At 55.4% G+C, this 20,048-nt stretch overlaps 3 protein-coding genes across 3 annotated transcripts; 2 read left to right on the top strand and 1 right to left on the bottom strand.

Annotated features, from left to right (window-relative positions):
• Window positions 1-931: 931 nt before the first annotated feature.
• Window positions 932-3,911, bottom strand: VOLCADRAFT_86709 (uncharacterized protein; the record flags this gene model as incomplete). The annotated part of the gene is made up of 3 exons (XM_002946555.1): window positions 932-1,326; window positions 1,636-2,946; window positions 3,452-3,911. The coding sequence occupies 3 exons, from the start codon at window positions 3,909-3,911 to the stop codon at window positions 932-934; spliced, it is 2,166 nt and encodes a 721-aa protein (XP_002946601.1).
• Window positions 3,912-6,482: 2,571 nt separating this feature from the next.
• Window positions 6,483-12,198, top strand: VOLCADRAFT_103021 (uncharacterized protein; the record flags this gene model as incomplete). Its single annotated transcript, XM_002946383.1, has 9 exons — window positions 6,483-7,139; window positions 7,210-7,379; window positions 7,551-7,761; window positions 8,076-8,162; window positions 8,734-9,103; window positions 9,326-9,605; window positions 10,018-10,125; window positions 10,420-10,767; window positions 11,251-12,198. The coding sequence occupies 9 exons, from the start codon at window positions 6,483-6,485 to the stop codon at window positions 11,903-11,905; spliced, it is 2,886 nt and encodes a 961-aa protein (XP_002946429.1). The 3' UTR covers window positions 11,906-12,198.
• Window positions 12,199-15,711: 3,513 nt separating this feature from the next.
• Window positions 15,712-18,822, top strand: VOLCADRAFT_103022 (uncharacterized protein; the record flags this gene model as incomplete). Its single annotated transcript, XM_002946384.1, has 7 exons — window positions 15,712-15,804; window positions 15,892-16,155; window positions 16,463-16,551; window positions 17,082-17,322; window positions 17,770-17,867; window positions 18,026-18,127; window positions 18,639-18,822. Exons 1-7 carry the CDS (start codon window positions 15,748-15,750, stop codon window positions 18,820-18,822), a joined length of 1,035 nt encoding a protein of 344 aa, XP_002946430.1. The 5' UTR covers window positions 15,712-15,747.
• Window positions 18,823-20,048: the final 1,226 nt, after the last annotated feature.

Raw genomic sequence — 20,048 nt, forward strand, 5'->3', positions numbered from 1 at the left:
GAAACCCTCTTATCATCAGATCTTATGGACCAGGGGTTAGATGATGTAAATATTACTTTCTTCAGAACCTTTCAGGTACACAGAAAACTCTTCCTCAACTCCTCCAGGTCACGAGGCAGCTGGAGACCAATAGGGGCTCCCCAGAAGCCTGCTGCCTGCTGCACCGTTGGTTGTCTCGTCCTAACCGCAAAAACCGCACAACTGCTCCTGGCGCCGCCACTGCCGCGGGAGCCCCCTTTCCACTCCCCATGGTTTGCTTGTGCTATGCTGTATTTGCAAACATGCCAAAAGCCACAAGCAAAACGCTTTTGCCTACTAGTAATCAAACACCAAGGCGCTCCTCAGCCGTATGATTCATAATGGTACAAGGAGGTGCACTGAACGGGCACTGGAAACAATCGCCTTGCCCAGGTCCTCCAGCCACCCTAGCTGTCATCAACACGTCCTGCAGCCATCAATTTCCTGCGCACATCTAAAGAGAGCTTTCCACTACACCTAAAGCCTCTCACAAAAATAACGCCGCGTCCAGCGATGCCGTCTTCCTGAGAACGGGGATGGACGAGAACGGTGAGAGAATGGTGTCGGTTTTTTTCATTTATTCCCGGCCGACGCGCACACACCTGCTGTTCATTCAGTTAACATTAATCCGTTTACTATCGATCCAAGGCTGTAACTACCATTTCGATATCACACCGCACCACAAACCGTTGGAGAGCATGTAATAAAGCAATCGCTGAACTTGGGCGGCCGATCTGCGCTTGCCACGCTTCACACCTCACGCACCAGGCCAGCCACCTTCCACGCCGCGGGACACGCATCCATCCATCTCCTCACGCAGGAACCCCCAGTTCCCTACCTCCATGCGCTGCTCCTGCCCTATACCTGCTGCGCACAACTCTCCGTCCTCATGCAGCGGAACATGCTCACACCATCAGGGGGATAACGCCGCATCAATAAAGCTGCTGCCGCCGCTGTTGCTGTCGTTACCGGCAGCGCAAGAGCGCGAGGTGGAGGAGGAGGAGAAGGATGATGATAGGGAGGAGTCGCAGAATATTTGCGCAAGCCGTCGGCTGCGGCGCTGCTCCTGTAGCGCCCCCGCAAGGTCGCGGCAGCTGCACAACTCCTGCTCCACCCCATCCAGCGCAGCTAGGATTTGCTCAACATTGGGCCGGTCCTCCGGAACTGGGGAGGTGCAACGCTCCATAAGGGCAGTTATGCACAGAGGCGGCGCAGCACCGGCGGCGCTGCTGGATTTTCCGGACCCAGGCTGTGGATGGGGCCACTGGATCCGAAGCTCCCCCGTCGCGACGCCCACTGCCACGCAAGCTGTGTGTAGAGAGGGACACATGGGGGTGCAAGAAGCGATAAGTTCACAAGAAGGAATGCGTTGGCGATTGACTTCCGAGTTGTGGTACTTCTCAGGTACGTGGTGTGCAACTGGTGGTGAGCTGAATGGACGGTGGCTGTGTAGAACACACCCTGAGACAACCCCGACCGCACCCCGACCCACCGGAATCCACCACGAAACGAACCACGGACCTAGCTACCGCGCGGAGCCCATTCACCCCCAGCCCCAACGCCACCTTCACTGAGCCGGCAGCCCAGCCCAACCCACAGCCGCCGCGGGGGGCTCACCTGGCAGCATAGCAGCCCACGGCGACTCGCCAATCGCCATCTCGTACAGGAGGACACCGTATGCATACACATCAGCTTCGAATGTTGGAGGCGCATGAGGCTCCCGCAGTCGCTCCGGCGCCAGCGACTGCACATCCCGCCACAGTCCCACGTGCACTGAATTAAACCGGCTGAGAGATGTGGTGGACACGTCGGGTGGTGCAATACCTACTGCAGCAGTAGCTGATGACTCTATGGCCGCGGCTGAGGCGGCATAGGACCCTTCAGCGCCTCCCAAGGCCGTGGACGCTGCCGCCGCCGCTGCGGCTGCTAATCTACCGTAGCCAGCCAGCTTGGCCACGAATCCAGTTGCACAGTCGACGCCTACGTCATTCACCACCCCGCGCTGCAGCAGCACGTTTCGGCTGACCAAATCGCCGTGTGGCATGCGACACACGACATGCAGGAATTGCAGACCAAGCGCAATGTGCCGCGCCGTTGCGATGAAGCAGTCCAAGCGGCGCAGGAACTGGGCATCGCTGAACCAGCGCAGGTCGCGGCGACGGCTCCTTCTTGCACCGCCGCCACCATTGCCGCCGTCTGGCACGTGCGGGAGGCAGCACTTGAAGGCCCCGCATCTGATCTTGTCGTACAGGTTTCCGCCGTCGCAAAGCTCCATGACGGATAACGTCACAAGCGCCACGTCAGCGGCACCGCCGGTCAGCTGCTGCTGCAGAGAGGCTCGCGACGGCGGTAATGCTGCGGCCAACCCTGCTGCTGACGGCTGCAGCGCCTGCGGCTTGCCGCCACCGCAGTCGCCTCCGTCGCTTCCATTGCCCCATGGGGAGCTCACCGCACCGCGCAACTGCACAGGCATACCACCCAGCACACGGGAGAGCTTGCCGCTGCCCGTGGTGGGGCTGCTGGCCAGAGTGCTGCCGATGAAGGCCGACCCGCAGGTGCTCGCACCGCGTACAGCCTCCGCCTGCTGCAACGCAAGTATGGCCGTGGTCAGGTCCTTATCAACGGACTCCCAGAAAGCCGCATTACCATCGGCGTTGCCGACGCCGCCGCCGCTGACGCCGCCGCCATCGCTGCACAGCCGCAACGATGAAGCAGCAACAGCAGCTGCCTGCGCTGTGGGCCGCACGCAATTATCCAGAACCTGCGCTGGCAGCGCGACGGCGTGGACCTCCAGCAACAACACGACGTGAGGATGGCTCCGCCAGCGCCCGTCGTGCAGGGAAGTCAGGACCTGCGGCGCGAGCAGCGAGGCGGGCCAGCCGCGCTCGAAGCGGGCGACCACGGGCTGACCGCTGACGCTGGATCTCCCTGTACAACACGGTGCAGCATAACGCAGAGGAACGGCGGCGGAACTAGGAACGACGAACGTTTAGTATGCAGTAAGAAAATGGATTATTTAGGGGCATTAAATAAATAAACCAACAAAAGAATCAAATCGCGGAGGAGGACGTGCTAGGGGTTAGGGAGGACGGCGCCGTGTGCGTGAGGACAACTGCAGAAGCGCAACTGCCGGCAGTGATGGCAATGTCCCATGCGGGTACAAATGAAGTGCATCGGGTTGGCTTCCCATAAGCACCGACCCTATCTGGTTGCTACACGTATTACGTATCATGGACGCGGCCACGGGCTATTAAATGCTGCAGCTCTGTCGGGTAGTGAGCTCTGTCGGGGCCCCCACCACTGTCGGCCTCCCTAGCGCTCCCTTCCGTCCCTTCACACCCACAATGCTGCTTCGTCTTCTTCTTCTCCTTCGCGTCCTTATTCTTCACAACAACCCTTGGCTTCTTCGATTGTGTAATGATATGTTACTTACCACTTAGCAATGCAGCGCCGGGCCTTATTTGCAGCACCCGCAGCTCTTGGACACGGCTCCGGATCTGGGACAGGTTCAGAAGCAGCCCGCGCTGTTGTGATGCAGGCGCCGCTGGCGCCGCAGGAAGCGCTTTGCGCTCCCTCGCCCCATCGCTGACGTCCCCCGTGGTCCGTTCGTTCCCGAGGTAGTGGCGCTGCACTGCAGCGTTGCGAGGAAGAGGTCCGTCTAAAGGCTGCAGGCTATTTGCAAGGCGCTCGTCGAAGGTGCTGCAGGCCGTCGAAGACAAGGATGCCGGGTTGCCACTGCAATTGCCACTGCCGCCCGCAGATGCGGCTGCCTGGCTGTCAGGCCATAGTAATGCAGTGGCGCCGGCGGCCGTGAGATCCAGAGGTAACTCTTCTTCGGTGTTGAGAACGTCCAGGCCGTGGGCCAGCTCGAAAAGCCCGACTTTACCACCCATTGTCGCACCGGAGCTGGGGCCGCCAGTGTCCACAGCAGCAGCAGCAGCAGCAGCAGCAGCAGCAGCAGCAGCAGCACAGGCGTCCGGGGACAGGAGTTGTGGATTGAAGGCGTGACCAGAGGGAGTTTGCTGGGTCGAAGAGGAGGGAGTCCCCGTCAAAGGCGGTGACGCGCAGCCGGAGGCAGGGACGGCAGCAGGCGCGGGCAAGCCCTGTGCGGTGGTGACCGCGCCGATGGTGGCAGCTGTGCTTGAGCAGTTGTCATCTCTTGGCGTGTTGCCGCTGATGCTGATGCTCCGCAGAATCACCCGCTGAGGCTCCGTGACTATCGCGTGCGTACTTCCAACGGCTTCTGGGCTGGATGGCAAAGCAATGCTTTTGTCACGTGAATTGTCTTGGCACCTGAAGGCCTCGAATGCCTTTGGACCTGCAGGGCTCAAGTTTCGTTCTTCTGATTGGATCACGCTGACTTGCTGGGCAGGAAAAGGTGCTGCAAAGGAGCTTATGTTAGTGGTGGAAGCACAGCTGCGGGAACTTGACGGAAAGCAGAAACAGAACGTGTAGTGGCTCATAGCTCAAAGCTCACTACTTAAATATCCCTGTCATTCTTCGCTTCAAAAATGGCACTTTTTTCTATTTTCGGAATAAAATCCATAACTTCAGAGTTCTGCTGTGCAGCAGAGGATTTGCTGAATATAAGAGCATTAGGAAGCCCTTTAAATACAGCATGCAGCAGTTCAGGTAGATCAACACGGAGAGCTACTAGCAAACCACATGCGTCCCACTGTCAGCGTGACAGACAGAACATCCTTGGGCACGTGAAACCGTTGCTGATTGGACGAATTCGTAATCCTGGGTTCCGAAACCTCCCATATAAGGGCCAGGTTGAAGCTAGGTGCCCGACTTCGTTTAGGGCGCACACAGTCACTGTTTGGATTGCCATTATCGAAGAATCCGCAATTTTAGACGGTGCGACGCATGACCACCAGCCAAGACGCTTTGTATGCAACTGGTTAGGAGACAGGTCTTGAAAGCTAATGGAGTTTAAAAGATGTAATCATGCCACCGGGAAGCTATCATGCTCACATTGGAGGCCTAATACGGACAACCAGCGGTTCTTCTGAGTAATCCGACCGCAACAACCTAGAGGCGTTTGGGGTTTCTCCTAGAATGCTTTCAGTTGTAAAATACCATCGTACATGCAACATATGGCCATGATAGGTGTTACATAGCCGGTTACGCAAGAAAGCATAATAAGGAGTCCGCTTGCTCCAGATGAGCCCTAACCGCAGCGATGCAGCGCGTACAGGCGGGAACATAGTAGGCCCCTGGTAAAATGGCTAAGCGTACGCTGGTCAACATAAGCTGAATGAGTCCGATAATGAATCGAAGCTCTATCTACTTGGTTATCCTGAGCTTTGAGTTGTACATCTGTGGTGGCAGAGGGGTTGGCATTGACCCTGAGAATGCTTGCCATTTACAGCAGACGGGATACCTGGCCATGCGCTGTTGTCATGCGACTGGTTGCGATGCGATGAGTTTGTGGTAAAACGTTTTTGTTGTGAGGGCATGGTCTTGGCTGGCATCGCCATGGGGTGATCAGAAGGGTAAATGATACTTTACCTGATAAAGTTTCAGGGCACAAAGAAGAGGTTGCCTTTCGTAATCACAATTGAAGATGCTACAACAAACCTGACTGAAACGCACCGCAGTATCACAGTTGACCAGTTGCTTAATCGGCAGGATTGCCATCGCCATGTAGGATTCACGTGTTCTCTGCATCGCCTTTTACTAGGACACGTATCCATATGCTCGGGCTAGTTGAACCCCTCAAACAACAGTGCACCTCTAACCCCCCAGCCGCTGCAGTGTGCCACAGCTCACAGCGTACACATGGAAATGGAGAGTTGAGGAGATAGCGCCATTGCATAGCTACGTGAGTGGACGAAGGGTTCGTGCTCTGTACCGCAAGCTGCTATGATAAGAGCGGGCAACCAAATGTCTTCGCTTTCACTTGCAGTTACTTTCGCAAACCCGGTGGCTAAGTGAATTTCGACACACTGCATTTCGAATTTCCAAGCCTGCAGCACTTCAACGGTTTGGGGTAAAAGGGGTAATGCCCTTTGAAAATTGTTACAGTGGACCCCGAACGGGTCGAGTGCAGCACCCCTAGGCACGTCTCCCGCACAACACTGAAATAGGGTAATTGGAATAAGGCAGGCCAAGGAACAAAAATTGAAATAGGGCAGGCCAAGGAACGCCGTCGTACTCGCTCGCAAAGGCACACATGTTTCAAGCTCTTGTGCAATCATTAGCATAGACTATGTATTGATGATAATTAACGTGTGTTGGAAAAAGTCTTGAATTGCGGCTATATCCTCGGACCGGCGTCCTAACATTAGCATGACGATAATGGCTCTTAATCTATATTTTGGTTAGTTTCCACAGTAGCCCAAATATTTGTAAGATAGTTTGGGCTTTGGGGAGCCGCCCACGTTTCCTTATCGCCCTTCAGTGTTGCGATACTTCAGCCGCTCCTGAAGCCTTACCGGACTTGTTTTCAGTTGGGAGTCATGTCGTTGCCTCCGGAAACAGCGCAGCAAAGCTCCCAGCAAGAAGTCGATAGCCTTGCGTTTCTGCTCAACAGTGCTAACCTGGGGTCGGACGCGGGACCTTTACAGCATTGGCTTACACAGACGGATATCCTGACGACAGACAATCTTGACTTCGATGGGGTGTTCGTCTCAAACACTTGCAAAGGGGCCAAGAAGGGATGTGGACCTCGAGATGTTGGGGCTGAGTTTCTCGACAGTGCGCAGGATTTGGAAAGCGTCTACAGCAGCCATTTATCATCATGTCAGGACTTGATGTCCAGCCTCAATAGTGCAGCTGACCCGGCGGTGCTATTCAATACGGACCCTAACCTCGCGCCCAACGCCCGGAGCGATGGGCCCCTCGAGCCGGTGTCGCGCAGTCTATCAGCGAGCCTAGCTCAAGATGGACTTGGTGAGGCCAGCTCCGGGCACAGCGGCCATCGGGGTGGACATGGGCACCTTAAGGATGGCACGAGCCCACGCAAGCACCCGCAGCGCGGCCAGGGTTACCGGAGGCTTTGGCAGCAAGTCACAAAGGTGTCAAAGGGGCAGAAATTACAAGATAATCTTGGTTTGGCGTTTTCCGATATGACTGTTGAAGACTTGCTTAAAATCGTCCTGAAGCTGGCACCACAGGTGTGCACTGGTATGCGGCCTATGCAATTTGCGCATAAGACATACGTGCCGAGCCCTTTCTGGCGTACAGGAGCCCGCGGTGGACGCTATTAAGCAAGGGCTATACTACCTGGACAGCTCGGCGATGGCAGCTCTGCTTAAGGAGCTAGCAAAGCAGGGCTACCTAAAACGGGCCGTTGAGATTTTCGACTGGCTGCGCAATTTGGAGCCCAGCCATGAGTTGTCAAGCCTTTGCGACCTGTAAGTTTGTCCCTGGTCGCCGGACGCGTGGGGGGAGAAGTCGTCGTTAGCGTGGTTCCCCTGCCTGCGTTGAAACGCAAGACTGCACATTGCCTTAATGCTGATATGAATAAAGTCCCTCCCAGGGAAACGCGCTAACGAATTGCACCACGCCGCGACTGTTCTGCAAAGGTACACATATACCACCATGATTAGCCAGTGTGGTTCACATCAGCAGCTGCGGCGGGCCCTGGAGCTGGTGGCGGAAATGCGCAGCCGGGGCATTGACTGCAATGTGCACACGTACAGCGCACTGATGAACGTGTGCATCAAGGCCAACGAGCTGGACCTGGCGCAGGACGTCTACAAGCAGATGCTGGAGGAGGGCTGCAGCCCGAACCTGGTGGGAAGGGATGAGGAGAAAGCTCAGCTCCAGGAATGGGATGGCAGACTGCATTGCTCAGTCTTGCGCACATTGCATCTGCTGTGAGACACGTTGTGTTTTGGGTTTGGGCGCAGGAGAGCTGTGGGATGATTGATTGAAGTTAACATAGCGGTAGAGCCGGAGCGGTATCCCTCACTGCTTCTTCATTGCTGACGGGATATGAGCGACGAGCTAAGATTTGCAAAACTGCGCATGAATTGACAAGAAAGAGTTATTTCAGCCTTACTGGTGAAGCAATCAAACTTGGGCTATGAACCCTGGCCAATGTCCAGGTGACGTACAACATTCTCATCGATGTGTACGTGAAAAGATGCCAGTGGGAGGAGGCGGTCAAAGTCCTGGACACGCTAGAGAAACAGGTAAGTGCGGATCCACGTGTTCATTGGCGGTGTTGTGTATGGATGTGGATGTACTTATGTGGTCCGCTTGGCCAGCAGCAACTCCTTGTCCTTTTGTTGGGTTTGGGAAGGGCCGCGGCTCAACAAAGCGGAACGAATTGTGGTAATTGCTAGGGTGCGGTTATGCAGGCCGCCCTCCCCATTGTCGGTGTACAAGCAGAATGCTGACATGCTGAACACGAACGCGTGGAAGGACAGGCTGCTTCCCTTTCTAAGGGGTACTAAGGGGTTGGGCTGTGCTAAGAAGAGGGGATTGGATCGAGATAGGTGCCGACGGGGTGGAAATAAATGAAGTGCGTTGCCTGTCTGTCTTGCATGTTGGTAAGCCTCCAGCACACGTTTGGGCATGCAACGGCGGAATTCTGTGAATGGCGTCCAATTCTAGCCTACTGCGCGTGTTGGGGCAATTTTTTCAGGACCGCCTGACCATGGTTCCGCTAGGTTGCCTTGTTAAGGTTGTAATCCTTTCGGACCGCCTAATCTGTTGTTCACGTACTGCTGCCCCGGCGTTTTCCGTGTCTGGTGCTGTCAGGCTATCCAGGCGGAGGTCCGGACTTACAACACGGTCATTTCTGCTTGTAACAAGTCAGGCCAGCCGGAGCAGGCATTAAAAGTGTACGAAAAGATGCTTGCGGCGGGCGTCAAGCCGTCGGCCACAACATATACGGCACTCATCAGCGCGTATGGGAAGAAAGGGCAGGTGGAGAAGGCGCTGGAGATTTTTCGCGATATGATACGGCGCGGCTGCGAGCGCAATGTCATAACATATTCGTCACTCATCTCTGCCTGCGAAAAGGCGGGGCGCTGGGAGATGGCTCTGGAGCTGTTTAGCAAGATGCATAAAGAGAATTGCAAGCCTAACGTCGTGACGTTCAACTCGCTCATCGCCGCATGCTCGCACGGTGCGTGCTCGCTCTGGTTACCCAAGCAAGCGACTTCTTACTTGGCAAGCCTGAAGTTTGCCTAATGTTAATTATCAAACACTTTGGTAACAAGGCCCCCGACTCGTGCATCGAAACTGTCGTACAACGTGCAGCTTCTGCTTGCCGTATCATATTGTTGGTCTTACTGGCCCTTGCTCCAGGGATTGGGATTTGTGCGCTGCATGTCCGCTGCACGTGCAGGGGGTCACTGGGAGAAGGCCAGTGAGCTGTTCGAGCAGATGCAGACGCAGGGCTGCAAGCCCGACAGCATCACGTACTGTGGCCTCATCACGGCCTACGAGCGGGGCGGGCAATGGCGCCGGGCACTCAAGGCGTTCGAGCAGATGCAGACGCAGGGCTGCCATCCCGACGCAGCGGTGTTCAACAGCCTGATGGAGGTGTTGTGGCAGAGCGGCGTGCTGCTGGCGCAGAGCAAGGCGCTGCAGCTCTGGACGCTGGCGAATCGGAGCGGGCACTTCAGGTATATGTTGCTGGATTTGTTTGCTGGATCGGGGGGTAAGGAGCACCCGTGCAGTCGCAACCTGTTTGATGCTCGCATCCGGCTCACCAACATAAATGCGAGGGGTTTAGATAGTGTCCCCGGCTGGTGTGATTCGATCTGGCAGCGTAACCATAACTTCGAAGGTCCTTGTCACCAAAAGGCATAAACCGCATAAACCAGAAGGTGGTCGATATATTCCCGAACGCGTCCTGGTAGTCATGGCACAAAAATGTTGTCAGGCCCTCCACAGGTGGAGCATGTCGTTCAGTATCTTGCCGCGCAAGCAGGCTATGTCTCTGCAGGAAGGGGGCCCCTGTTGTACACCGTTCTCGTTCCCCTTTCTAAACGGGTTGTGCCCAACTGCACCAAATATGCACCCATATGCCCCCAGGATTTACACCAACAGTAAACAAGACAGCAACGTGCTTCAGTATAGTACGGTGGCATTCACCAGCGGCGCGGCGGTCGTCACGGTGGTCCGTTGGGTTTCGGAGCTCAAGTGGGTTGCGCGTGGTCCTCCGGCCGGTCACTACTGGCGATACCAGGCTTCCGTTGCTCCGAACATTCGTGTGCCGTCTTGCCCGCTGACTGGATTACCAGGCCCTCTCACGCTCCCAGGCTGTATGGGGACTGTACCTCCGCGGATCTAGCGCTGTTAGCCGCCAGATGACCCAGTGGCTTGCTAATACGCTGTCGGAACACCAGCGTGGTGTATTATTACGCTGTAGGCTGAACGTGAAATTTCCTCTCCGTCTGCCTTCCTGAGCGTCCTCTTTGTTTATATATGTTGCAGAAACAAGCTCCTGAAGGATGGTCCCGGCTTCTTCCGGGACAAGGTGGTTTTCACTCTGCATAAGTCGAAGCAAAACCGCTCCGAGCAGCCCTCGGCGCGCATCTTCGAGTCGGTGTCGCTGCTGCTGGCCGGCAACGCGTCTCCCTTCACGATGCACCTCTTTGACCAGACGATTACGCTGGAGGCAGCAGCGGCGCCGCTCACGGTGTGGCTGCGTTCTGCGGCCTTTAACGACTTTGTCCACATCCAGCAGAGTCAGCAACTGAAGCGCATCTCCCTGGACCTGCTTCTGTCAGAAGACGTCGCCATCGCGGCGCGCTGCATTGAGGCCTTTAATGCGGTCAAAAGGTGCGAGGTGGAGGGCGGTTGCCGGGCAGTAGGCTTGGAAGTATGAGACGCGGCGGCTGGGCGGTTTGGAAAAATGGTGTTGTAGCTGAGTTACTAAAGAAGTCCTGGGGTCATGGTTTAAAAACGACATGAAGGGCAGGACAGGAAGGGCAACTTATACCACTGAACGAACAGCCGTGATGAGTCAACCCCGTGTCGGCTCCTTTGCCAACCTGGCCCCTCACGAGGAGGCGCTCGGGCCGCAAGGAAAGGCAATGCACGTGCTGTGTGAAGGGTTGTATTGTCCGATTGATGGAGTTTAGGGAATCGGGCAGCTTCGGGAGTGTACGCGGCCATACACAAGCCCGCACATTCAAGGAGTGCTGGCCGTCACTACCTCCATACCTGCTCTGTTGCCTCGTAGCCTCATTCATGAGGTTAACTGTCCTGAGACGCACTCCTCCGCCCACCGCATGTACCCACCCACGACCTCTACCTTGGCAGGTACGAGCAGCTGTTCAGCATCAACCCGGCGCTTTGTAGCCAGGCGTTGCTGGCGCAGCGTGCTCAGGTCGTGCACCTGGCTTTTAAATATGGCGCTGCCTTCCAACTTAAGGACGACACCATCTACGACGCGCTGCAGCTCTTTGACCGAGTCGCCTGCTGCGGCGCCCCGCTCAACGTGGCCGCCTGGCCACTCATGCTTTGCAGCTGCCTACTGCTTGCGGCGCGCCAAGTGGAGGCACTGGCAATGTGGCCGGCCCTGGAGCAGGTCACGCTACTGACAGGTTTTGGGCCAGACGGTCTCATGGCCATGGAGCGCAACGTGTTGATGTGGCTGGGGCATGACGTGTCCACCATCTCGCCCATGCGTGTTATCCAGCTATACTTGGAACGGCTGGGTCATTACCTGCCGGACTTCAAGGCCGTGGACCGGGTCACGAAGGACCTACAGACGCTGGTGCTCAAGGTTGCGTGCAGCCCAGTGGTGGGGCTGCGGCCATCGCTGGTGGGCGCAGCGGCTTTGCTGGTGGTGCGACGCGCGCGGGGCATGGTGCCAGCGTGGCCAACGGTGCTGCAGACAATGACGGACTACACGCCAACAGACGGCGAGCTGGCGGCGTGCGTGATGCACATGGAGGCTCTTGTGCAGCAATAAAGCAGGGAGACAGCTTTCGGGACCCCGCAAAGAAGCTGGCTGTTGACTCGGCAGCAGGGCGAGGACTAGAAATTCCTGTGGAGACGGTGAGACGCAGCGCGCACAGTTGAGGAAAGCTGTGTCAAGCAGCAGTAGTGACAGCGTTAAGGCATCTCGGGGGGGGTGGCATTCATGTGGGGCTGGCTTGATGGTAGGTGGGTAGCAACGGCTGTGGGGACGTAATGGAAGTGGTGGGGGCATTCGGCGCTGGGATGCCTTCAGCCAAGCTTCACTTCGGGCCTCCTGGGCCCGGCACCTGAGCTGTGGGCGAAGAAGCTGCTTCTGCCCGGAGGAAAACGAACTTCCGATGAAACATGATGACGGCGGAGCGCCGTGGAATTCCCATGAACGGATGGTGAATGCTTCAACGACACAAGGCGAGGATCATCGCAAGGAGGGTGTCCAAGCTGGTATTGTCGAGGTCGACGTGCCGTCTATGCTGGTTTAACAACAGGTGCATGTGGGGGACGCATGTAATGATGGCTGGGGATATGTTCTTGCCGCGCGGTGCAACGGGGCCTATAGGCATGGCAACGCTCGCAAAGTAATGGTAGTACATGGTAGTACTTCAAAACTCACGCGGAGTCGGATGTACGAAAGGTAAGGGGGTTATATGTGGGATCCTATTTATTCGGTCAAAGCTATGTGGGTGTGGTGCATTAAGAAAGGATTATCATGTTGCTGGGCGGATAACTTGCTGGGAGCTCCCATGGCTGCATGGTGTGGTAGTGGGTAGATGTTGGTGGCATGGCATGATGTCAATTCGGAAGACGTACTAGCGGTGGGCATCGAAAAATCTGAGGCGCGGCGCTGCAAAATATGCATAGTTGAAACTACAGCTGACGCTCGGAATATCAGAACACGTCTTCTTCGCCCCAAAGGTGCACTACTGCTAGGGCACCCTATATTCGAGGTATATCGGTTTTGTAGTCGTTGCGCTATCGCGAGATGTCAATCGTGACGGCGGAGATGCACCCATTCTTGCTCTCTCCCATCTGGCTTTTTGGGAACCAATGTTCTATCCTTTAGATCCTAAAGTACGTCGCATGCCCTGCTGAGCAAGTCCGGCGCCCGAACCAGATATGCGGCGGTGTCACAAGGGAAACAAGACGTCGGTCTTGAGCTTCCAGAAGAACACCGCGTGTGGCTTTCCTGTCGGATGGTGGGGCGGCCTGGTTGCCCGAGACTGGGGTTAAGAGAGCTGGATCCTGAGGGGATGTTATAACGGCATCCTAACTGTGTACGAAAGAGGCCTTGTGGGTCGGCACTGGCCTAGTTGAGGGGTGCCAAAGGGGCCGCTTCAGGAAAATATGCTACAGCCGGCATGGGATGGCTTTATGGTGCGCCTTTGTCCATCTTGCGTTGTGCCTTGAAGCGCTTCCTTCACTTCACTGACTCCTGTTTGCCACGCTGGCAACGCCTGCATTATAATGTCCAGTTGCAGGCGTGTTGTCCCGTTTGAGTGTATATGAGTGTATAGCTTCAGGTGGCGTGGTTTCTGATGTTTGTCTGGCGGCGTCGCAAGGCCAAGCTGAATGGGTAGTTATTGTTTCGAGCTGCGTGTTTGGCCTTTGGCGTCGGTCGTAGCAGGTCCCGATGCGCCCCGCTTGCGGCGATTGTGGTGCTTTTAATCCGTGTGGGCAGCTTCCTCCCTGACTTCGTGCAGAGGAGCGGACAACAAGCTATGCGACATATGTCGTGTCGGAAACATCAAGTTGTCAACTGCTGAACTTGCATGCTTTCATGAAGGGATGAAAACGTGTTTGGGGGTTGACATTTTGCAGCATGTCTGTCTGCGTGTGAGAGCTAGTTGTCGGCAAAGAGTTGCGCCATGATGATATGGCATATATGTTACAGGATGCTTATGCCCCTAACGCGAACATGCCGTGGCAACGTTACCTTCTCAAGCGAGGAGCACACTCCCCCTTGCATCAAGCTGTGCGGTGTGACGTGTCATCCTCTCAGTCCTGGGTGATTACCCCCCTGGTCTTTCTGTACAGCTGAGTTTTCTGCTTGTTATGTTGCAGAGGAAAGCTTGGTGAGCACAAAATGTTGAGGCTTTATATGCAGGACATTACAAAAGCCGGGCATATTGCGGCCGCCTATCAGGCACTTCCGTATCCTGCAGTTACCGGGCTCTAACGCTACATCTTGGCTATCCGCTGACGTAGCGTTGTGCAGTGCAAAAAGTGCGGTACAGTTGGGAGCAGTTGGCGGCCACGTGCCGGTGCAGGAGGCCACGTTGGCACGGTGAATGAACTTGGCGTTCCCTGGCGGAAGTTTTGTTTTTGTTCTGGCCACCGTGGCAGTGCACGAGGCAGCTGCTTTGGCGATATCGCGTTGTTTGCTTTGGCAGCAGCGGTAGGGGAAGAACCCCTTCTTCCCCTATAGGGGACTTGCGGAAATCAAGATGGTGCGTCTGAACGCGATTTTTGTGAAGTCCCTGAACTTGACATGGCGGCGAGCCCGGAAGCCTGGTGGCTATGGCTCTGGGCTTAAAACCTTATATCGATATCGGGGCCGCAGTCGTGCACCCGTGGCCACCAGTCGTGCACCCGTGGCCACGCTCATTCAATTGGGCCAGGCCGGCCTGCCAAAACATAATGTCTTATGCAAGAATACCAAGTTCGTCTAAAAATGTGAATGGCTAGGTGCATAATCCATATATGAGGGACTGTGCGGTGCGAAATAATGGGACTGTTGCAGATGCTGCAGCATATGATGGCGAATCGGTGGCCTCTGTGGCCTGATAGCGCGTTGGTGTCCTGTCCAGGGTTCATGTGGGAGGCCTTGCCTGGAACAAGACCTGCAGGCATTTTGTATAACTGTCAGATGTGAAGTGTCCAAATTACGCATCGTGTGCAAGGCACCGGGAGTCCTTTCTGACATAGATATAATTTGAGTAGCTGTCATTCATTCTCATCATACGCAACACGGAGAGTTGTCGGGACGTGGATTCATGTCGCGCCATCCGGGTTGTCTGTTCAAGATCCTAAGGTTATTTTGATATGGCTTGGCAACGGGTATTTCTAGCTAACCGTGTTGGTCCCGGTGTGTCCAGTCTCTCGCCACTACGGCATGGGATGCTGACCATATTTCCATACGCCGTGCTTTTTCAGAAGCACCAGCAGATGTTGGGGTGGGTGTGCACATTTTCGTAGTCACGGATAGGCTTATCATCAATACCACACATTGCCTTTGTAACGCAGCCGCCCTGTCTTTCATGGTGAATGCATGGAAGAATCTTACTGGCAAGGCAGTGACAACCGGTTATTTATATCGCTCGCTTTGCGTCATATCATGCGGGTTGTGAGATAAAGGTGCTGCAACATCGACCAGGCAGATCGTTAGCACCGTGAGTTCGTACAAGCATGCACGGCATAACGCTGCTGAGTCAGCTTTTATATACAGGACACGGCATCGAACTTATCAATCTTAACAAATGGCCATTTGGCTTCTAAAGGGGTTTCCCTGCTGATATGTGTTTGTTGGGACCTGTTGGGAAAGTGCGGCGGGTTTTGGGAACAGGAATGAGCACTTCAAAACAATCCTGCGCCAAGCGATCCTGGCGAAAATTGGAAGCTGATGGAAATGTCGCCTCCTCAGTAGCTTAGGTACGCCAAGGCAACTTAGCTTACAGGGCGAAGTTCGAGCATGTACGGCGGAAGTTTGGGCGTCGCTCAGGCGTCGTTTATTGCAGAACTTAGTGACAACACAAAATCACCTCGGCTTAAGGTTGTTGTACTCAACATGGCTTGACAATTTACAATTACTGAAAGGATACTGATAGGGTTGTTGCAAGAATGACGGTTTCCGAACTTGAAGAGCTCGTAAGCTTCTTGGATGACTCCCGCAGCGAGGTAAAGGGACTATTTCCAACATGTCGTCGTCCAAAGCTCACGTACCTTTTAATATGTTGTCGTCATCGCATGGGCTTGGCGGCGCAGGTTCGTTCAATGTCAGCCGAAATTGTCGCTGGTTTGACTGCAAACGCGGAAGGTATCGAAAGGTTGAAGACGCTGCAGCGACCCCTTGTGATTAAGCTTTTCCGGTCTGTGGGCATGGGTGGAGATGCCGCGAGGAAAGCTCTGGTTGCGCTTGTGAACCTTTCCCACGACCCGGCTGTTGTGGAGCTACTTTTAGACCTGAACGTTATGAACCGTGTCATGGAGTTCATCCGCGAAGGGGCTATTCCACACGTTGACTTGCTTGTAAGTTCCGCTTAGCACTCGCTGCTATACGCCTCATCCTACTATGATGGTGTCACATTTTGTGCACACCAGATGCCGCCTAAGGCTGTTAACAACGCTCTTCCGTATTGTGACCCCGGGGTCGTTTATGGTCTTCCCAACTTCAGTTAAGTTGATTGAAGGGAGGTAGCCCGACACCAAAGGAGGACCCCGATACACAGAAGTCCGTGCCAAACATGATAATCCTTCCTTTTATCGCCAGGAAACTCGGTTTCCCAATCCTCAACCTTGTTCCACGTCTTTCCTACGTTGACTTTGGCCCCTGCAGACGAGCTTGCTGGCAAATGCCACTATAAGCGAGCGTGGCTGCAAGGACTTGCTACAGATTGGGAAAGGCAGTATGGAGGGGCTGCACATGTGAGTACTTCCAGCCGCATGATAGGGGCTGCAGAGTGGGGTACTGCGCCCATCGCGCCTTCGCTCATTGGCTCGCCATCCTGTATCTGCGAAAAGAGGGCGATGGATGTGTGGCCACATTAGTGTTTCTCTCTGTTTGTGGTAGCAACGCCACCACTGACAGCGGTGGTGGCGGTGTCGCTGCCAAAGCCGCCACCAGGGGCCTAGCTAGACCTACGAAACACGGCAATAATTTGAGAGAACGGCTGGTGAAAAGGCTTCCTCTGCGCCAGCATTGCAGCAGCGCGTCGGATGCTGGTTGGGCTTTAGCCCGTGTCAATGAGAAATGTGTTGGGAAACAGACCTGTTACTCCAACCTTCAACACGGCGACTTGGCGCACAGAGCCTTCAGCGATCAGTTGCAGGCTATGCCAATGTGCCAGATCGCAAGAGGCTGCTCCACGCAATGCTCATGTAGACATACCTCAGCTCAACCTATCATCAAATACGCATTTGCAGTTAGGGCACTAACAGACGCAAACACAACGCAGGGCCGTATTGCTGAAGAAGTTCGTGGTTGGCGGCATCACACTCTGCCCCAACGACCCCGACCCGTACGAGCACGTGGCATCTGTTCTGACCAATGTGACACGGTTGCGCGAGGCGCGGTTGCTGCTGCTACAGCCGGGTCGAGGGCTACTACAGGCGCTGGTATCACAACTGCAGTCGTGGAACGCGTTGCGGCGGCTGGGTGCGTCAGGAGCGCTAAGAAACTGCATCATGTCGGCGGAGGTGGGCTGTGGGTGGGAGTTGAGGTCCGGCTGAGCCGCGGTCCGTTAAAACACCTCAGCGCTGGGGCCAAATGGTTCCGAATTATGGATCGAGGACATGGAGAGGAGGAGAGGCGAATGTTTTCACACCCACATCAGAATACCACGCCCGGCTTGCGTTCCGGTTCCCCCACAGCTTCGTTTGCTCTTCTGCCTTCTTAACAACCTTTTTTCTTTCAACTCGGCGGCTAGGTAGTCATTTTGCTGTTTCTTCTTTCCTCTTATTGAGACTCGTTTCGCAATCTACCTGCCCACGTCGCTGCCATGACTACTATCCAAGTCATTACTGGTCAGTAACTTACAAATATTCCTGATGCAGTATCCGCCTATCTCTGGTATCTGCTTTTTTTTAATGTCAGTAGGTTGACCTTAGCCCCCAGCTCCCCCTTCGCCGCCTTTCCCACCACAGGAGGATGGCACCCTGGACAGCATCCTGGAGGACCGCACAGCGCTGACCCACATGCTGCGACCCATCAACGGCCAACCGCCGCTGGAGAAGGAAGACACGTGAGTGCGCCTGCAGTATAACGAAAGAAGTTACCAGGCCAACACCAGGGCGCTTCGTGCCGTCGTCCGGCAAAGTCCTGTGTATCAGTATGACTTGACCCAACTTCATTTCCTGGCCCCTTTTCTTCTTCTTCTTCTTCTTCTTCTTTTCCTTGCAGGGTTCGGGAGTGTATGGCAGAGTCCATTTTGGTGCTGGCTAATACAGACAAGGGGCGAGACGCGCTGTGGGAGGCGGGCGCGCCAGAGGCCCTGCGCAAGGGGTGCGTAGCAATGACGACCACCTGTAGAGGGAGCAAGAGGGGGGCGTGTGACTGCGAGTAGGCTAGAGAGGGTGCCTTTAAGTTAGAGAGCGCCCGTCTGCGATTGCCGAGTGTGGGGTCCCTCCCAGTCGAGCGGCTGCAGCTGCGGCTGCGCTAGGTCCAAATGCTGTACCACCTCTGCCACCACCACCCTGGCAGCCGGGTCAGGGTCAGGCGAGGGCTGGGGTAGAGACCCGGGAGTTAAAGTGCAAGTTCCGCCCTGTTCCATCACCAGTGCATGATATGCACATGTTCTTCCGAGCGTCCACACACGGCACGCGTTTTGGGTTTGTCTGCTAATCAGAGGGTGTGTGTGTGTGTTGAGACGAACGTATGCCTCTGTACCAGTGGCGCGGTGCTCGGATTGAAATGCATTTAGGTGGAGTGAATGCATACGTGTGTGTCACTTGGTGTCATGACGGCTGCGTGTCAATAACAGCTGTGTTTCGTTGCTTGTCCCTGGTGGCTGTAGGTACGAGGACGAGCAACACCCGGGAGTGTGCATGGCGATGGAGCGGACAGCGGAGATCTTCCTCTCGCACAGCACCATTGACAGTGGGGCCATGCCGGGGGTCCTGGGAATGGCGTCGTCCTCCGCACAACAGCGGCGACAACAAGAACAACAAGAGCAACAAGGAAAAGAACAAGAACAATAGTACCGGCTGCAGTTGTGAGGGCAAGGCCGAGGCAAGGAGCAACGATAGTGAGGATACCGTTAGTAAGGATTGTGATTTAGTAGGGGTAGCGGTGTAGGCCAGCACTCGATATGTAGGCTGACAACTTGTGTAGGTTGAAAACCCGACCCTGTTGTGCAGGATGATGACGTTAGAGCGGGTGTGCAAGCACCGGGGGAGAGAGGGGGGGGTGCAGAAAGCGCGTTGGTGGCAGGGTTGAAGATTGGGGATTTGGACATCGTGGGGGGTTTCGGCTTCATCTGCTTGGCCAGGGATCACTCCGGGAGGGAGCGGGGAGCAGACGAGAGGAATTTGGCCACCCTGGCTGGCTTTGGTTTGCTTGAATGCGGAGAGCTGCCGCAAGTGATAACTTGAAATGGACCTGTGGACCTTACACAGCCTGTATGCTTTGTTGTTTGCTAATTTGAATAGAGTTGGGTGAAGACCGACCGATTACTGGCGACGATATGAAGGGCGTACAGCTGCACCGGCGGCCGGTGGAGGTGGCATTAAACCCATCACTGGAGTAAGACAGCATTAAGCGGGTTGGATAGGCTGGCGTGCGTGGTGCCGTATTGTGCAGCAGGCGGACTTGGACTTGAACTTGGACTTGGACTTGAATTGACTGTGCGTTGGAGGTGTGGGGAAGCTGAGTGTGGGGAAGCTGAGTGTCTTCCAGACGGTTCAGGAGGGGGTTGTGGGCCGCTGCTTTGGAAGCTGGACTACCAGCCGTGAAGGGACTTCGATCTGTTCGTCCGCTCTTCTTCCTTGGCAGGACGTATACAGCCGTCACCAAAAATAAATCCGCGAAACAGGCGTTCAACTTTTTCCATTTACCCCTTAGCATGGCTCGGTGGGGCAGGGGATGTTTGTACAGCGGCCAAGAACCTGGTGATGGCCCACAGCTGCGGCTGGGAGGTGCTCTGACGCCCTTCAGACGGCTGTGCAGAACCTGTGCATAAGCAGCCCTCTGCAGCCCCCGTTGGTGTTGTGCGCAACCACAAGGTTCTTCACTGCTCGTGCGAAGGCTTCCTTACCCTCTGCAATCGAAACCTCCATCTTGAAGTTTGCGGGACGCTCCCCGCGGGGCGCCTCCTTCCAATCCTCGAGGCGTCCTTTGCGGACTTGCTGAGCCCATGCTTCTTTGGCGAGTTTTGTTGTTGTTGTTGTTGATGTTGTTACATGGTCGTGGGTGCGTTCCCCGTACC

This window comes from Volvox carteri, assembly GCF_000143455.1.
Source record: "Volvox carteri f. nagariensis unplaced genomic scaffold VOLCAscaffold_3, whole genome shotgun sequence".
Taxonomy (NCBI): Eukaryota; Viridiplantae; Chlorophyta; class Chlorophyceae; order Chlamydomonadales; family Volvocaceae; genus Volvox; species Volvox carteri.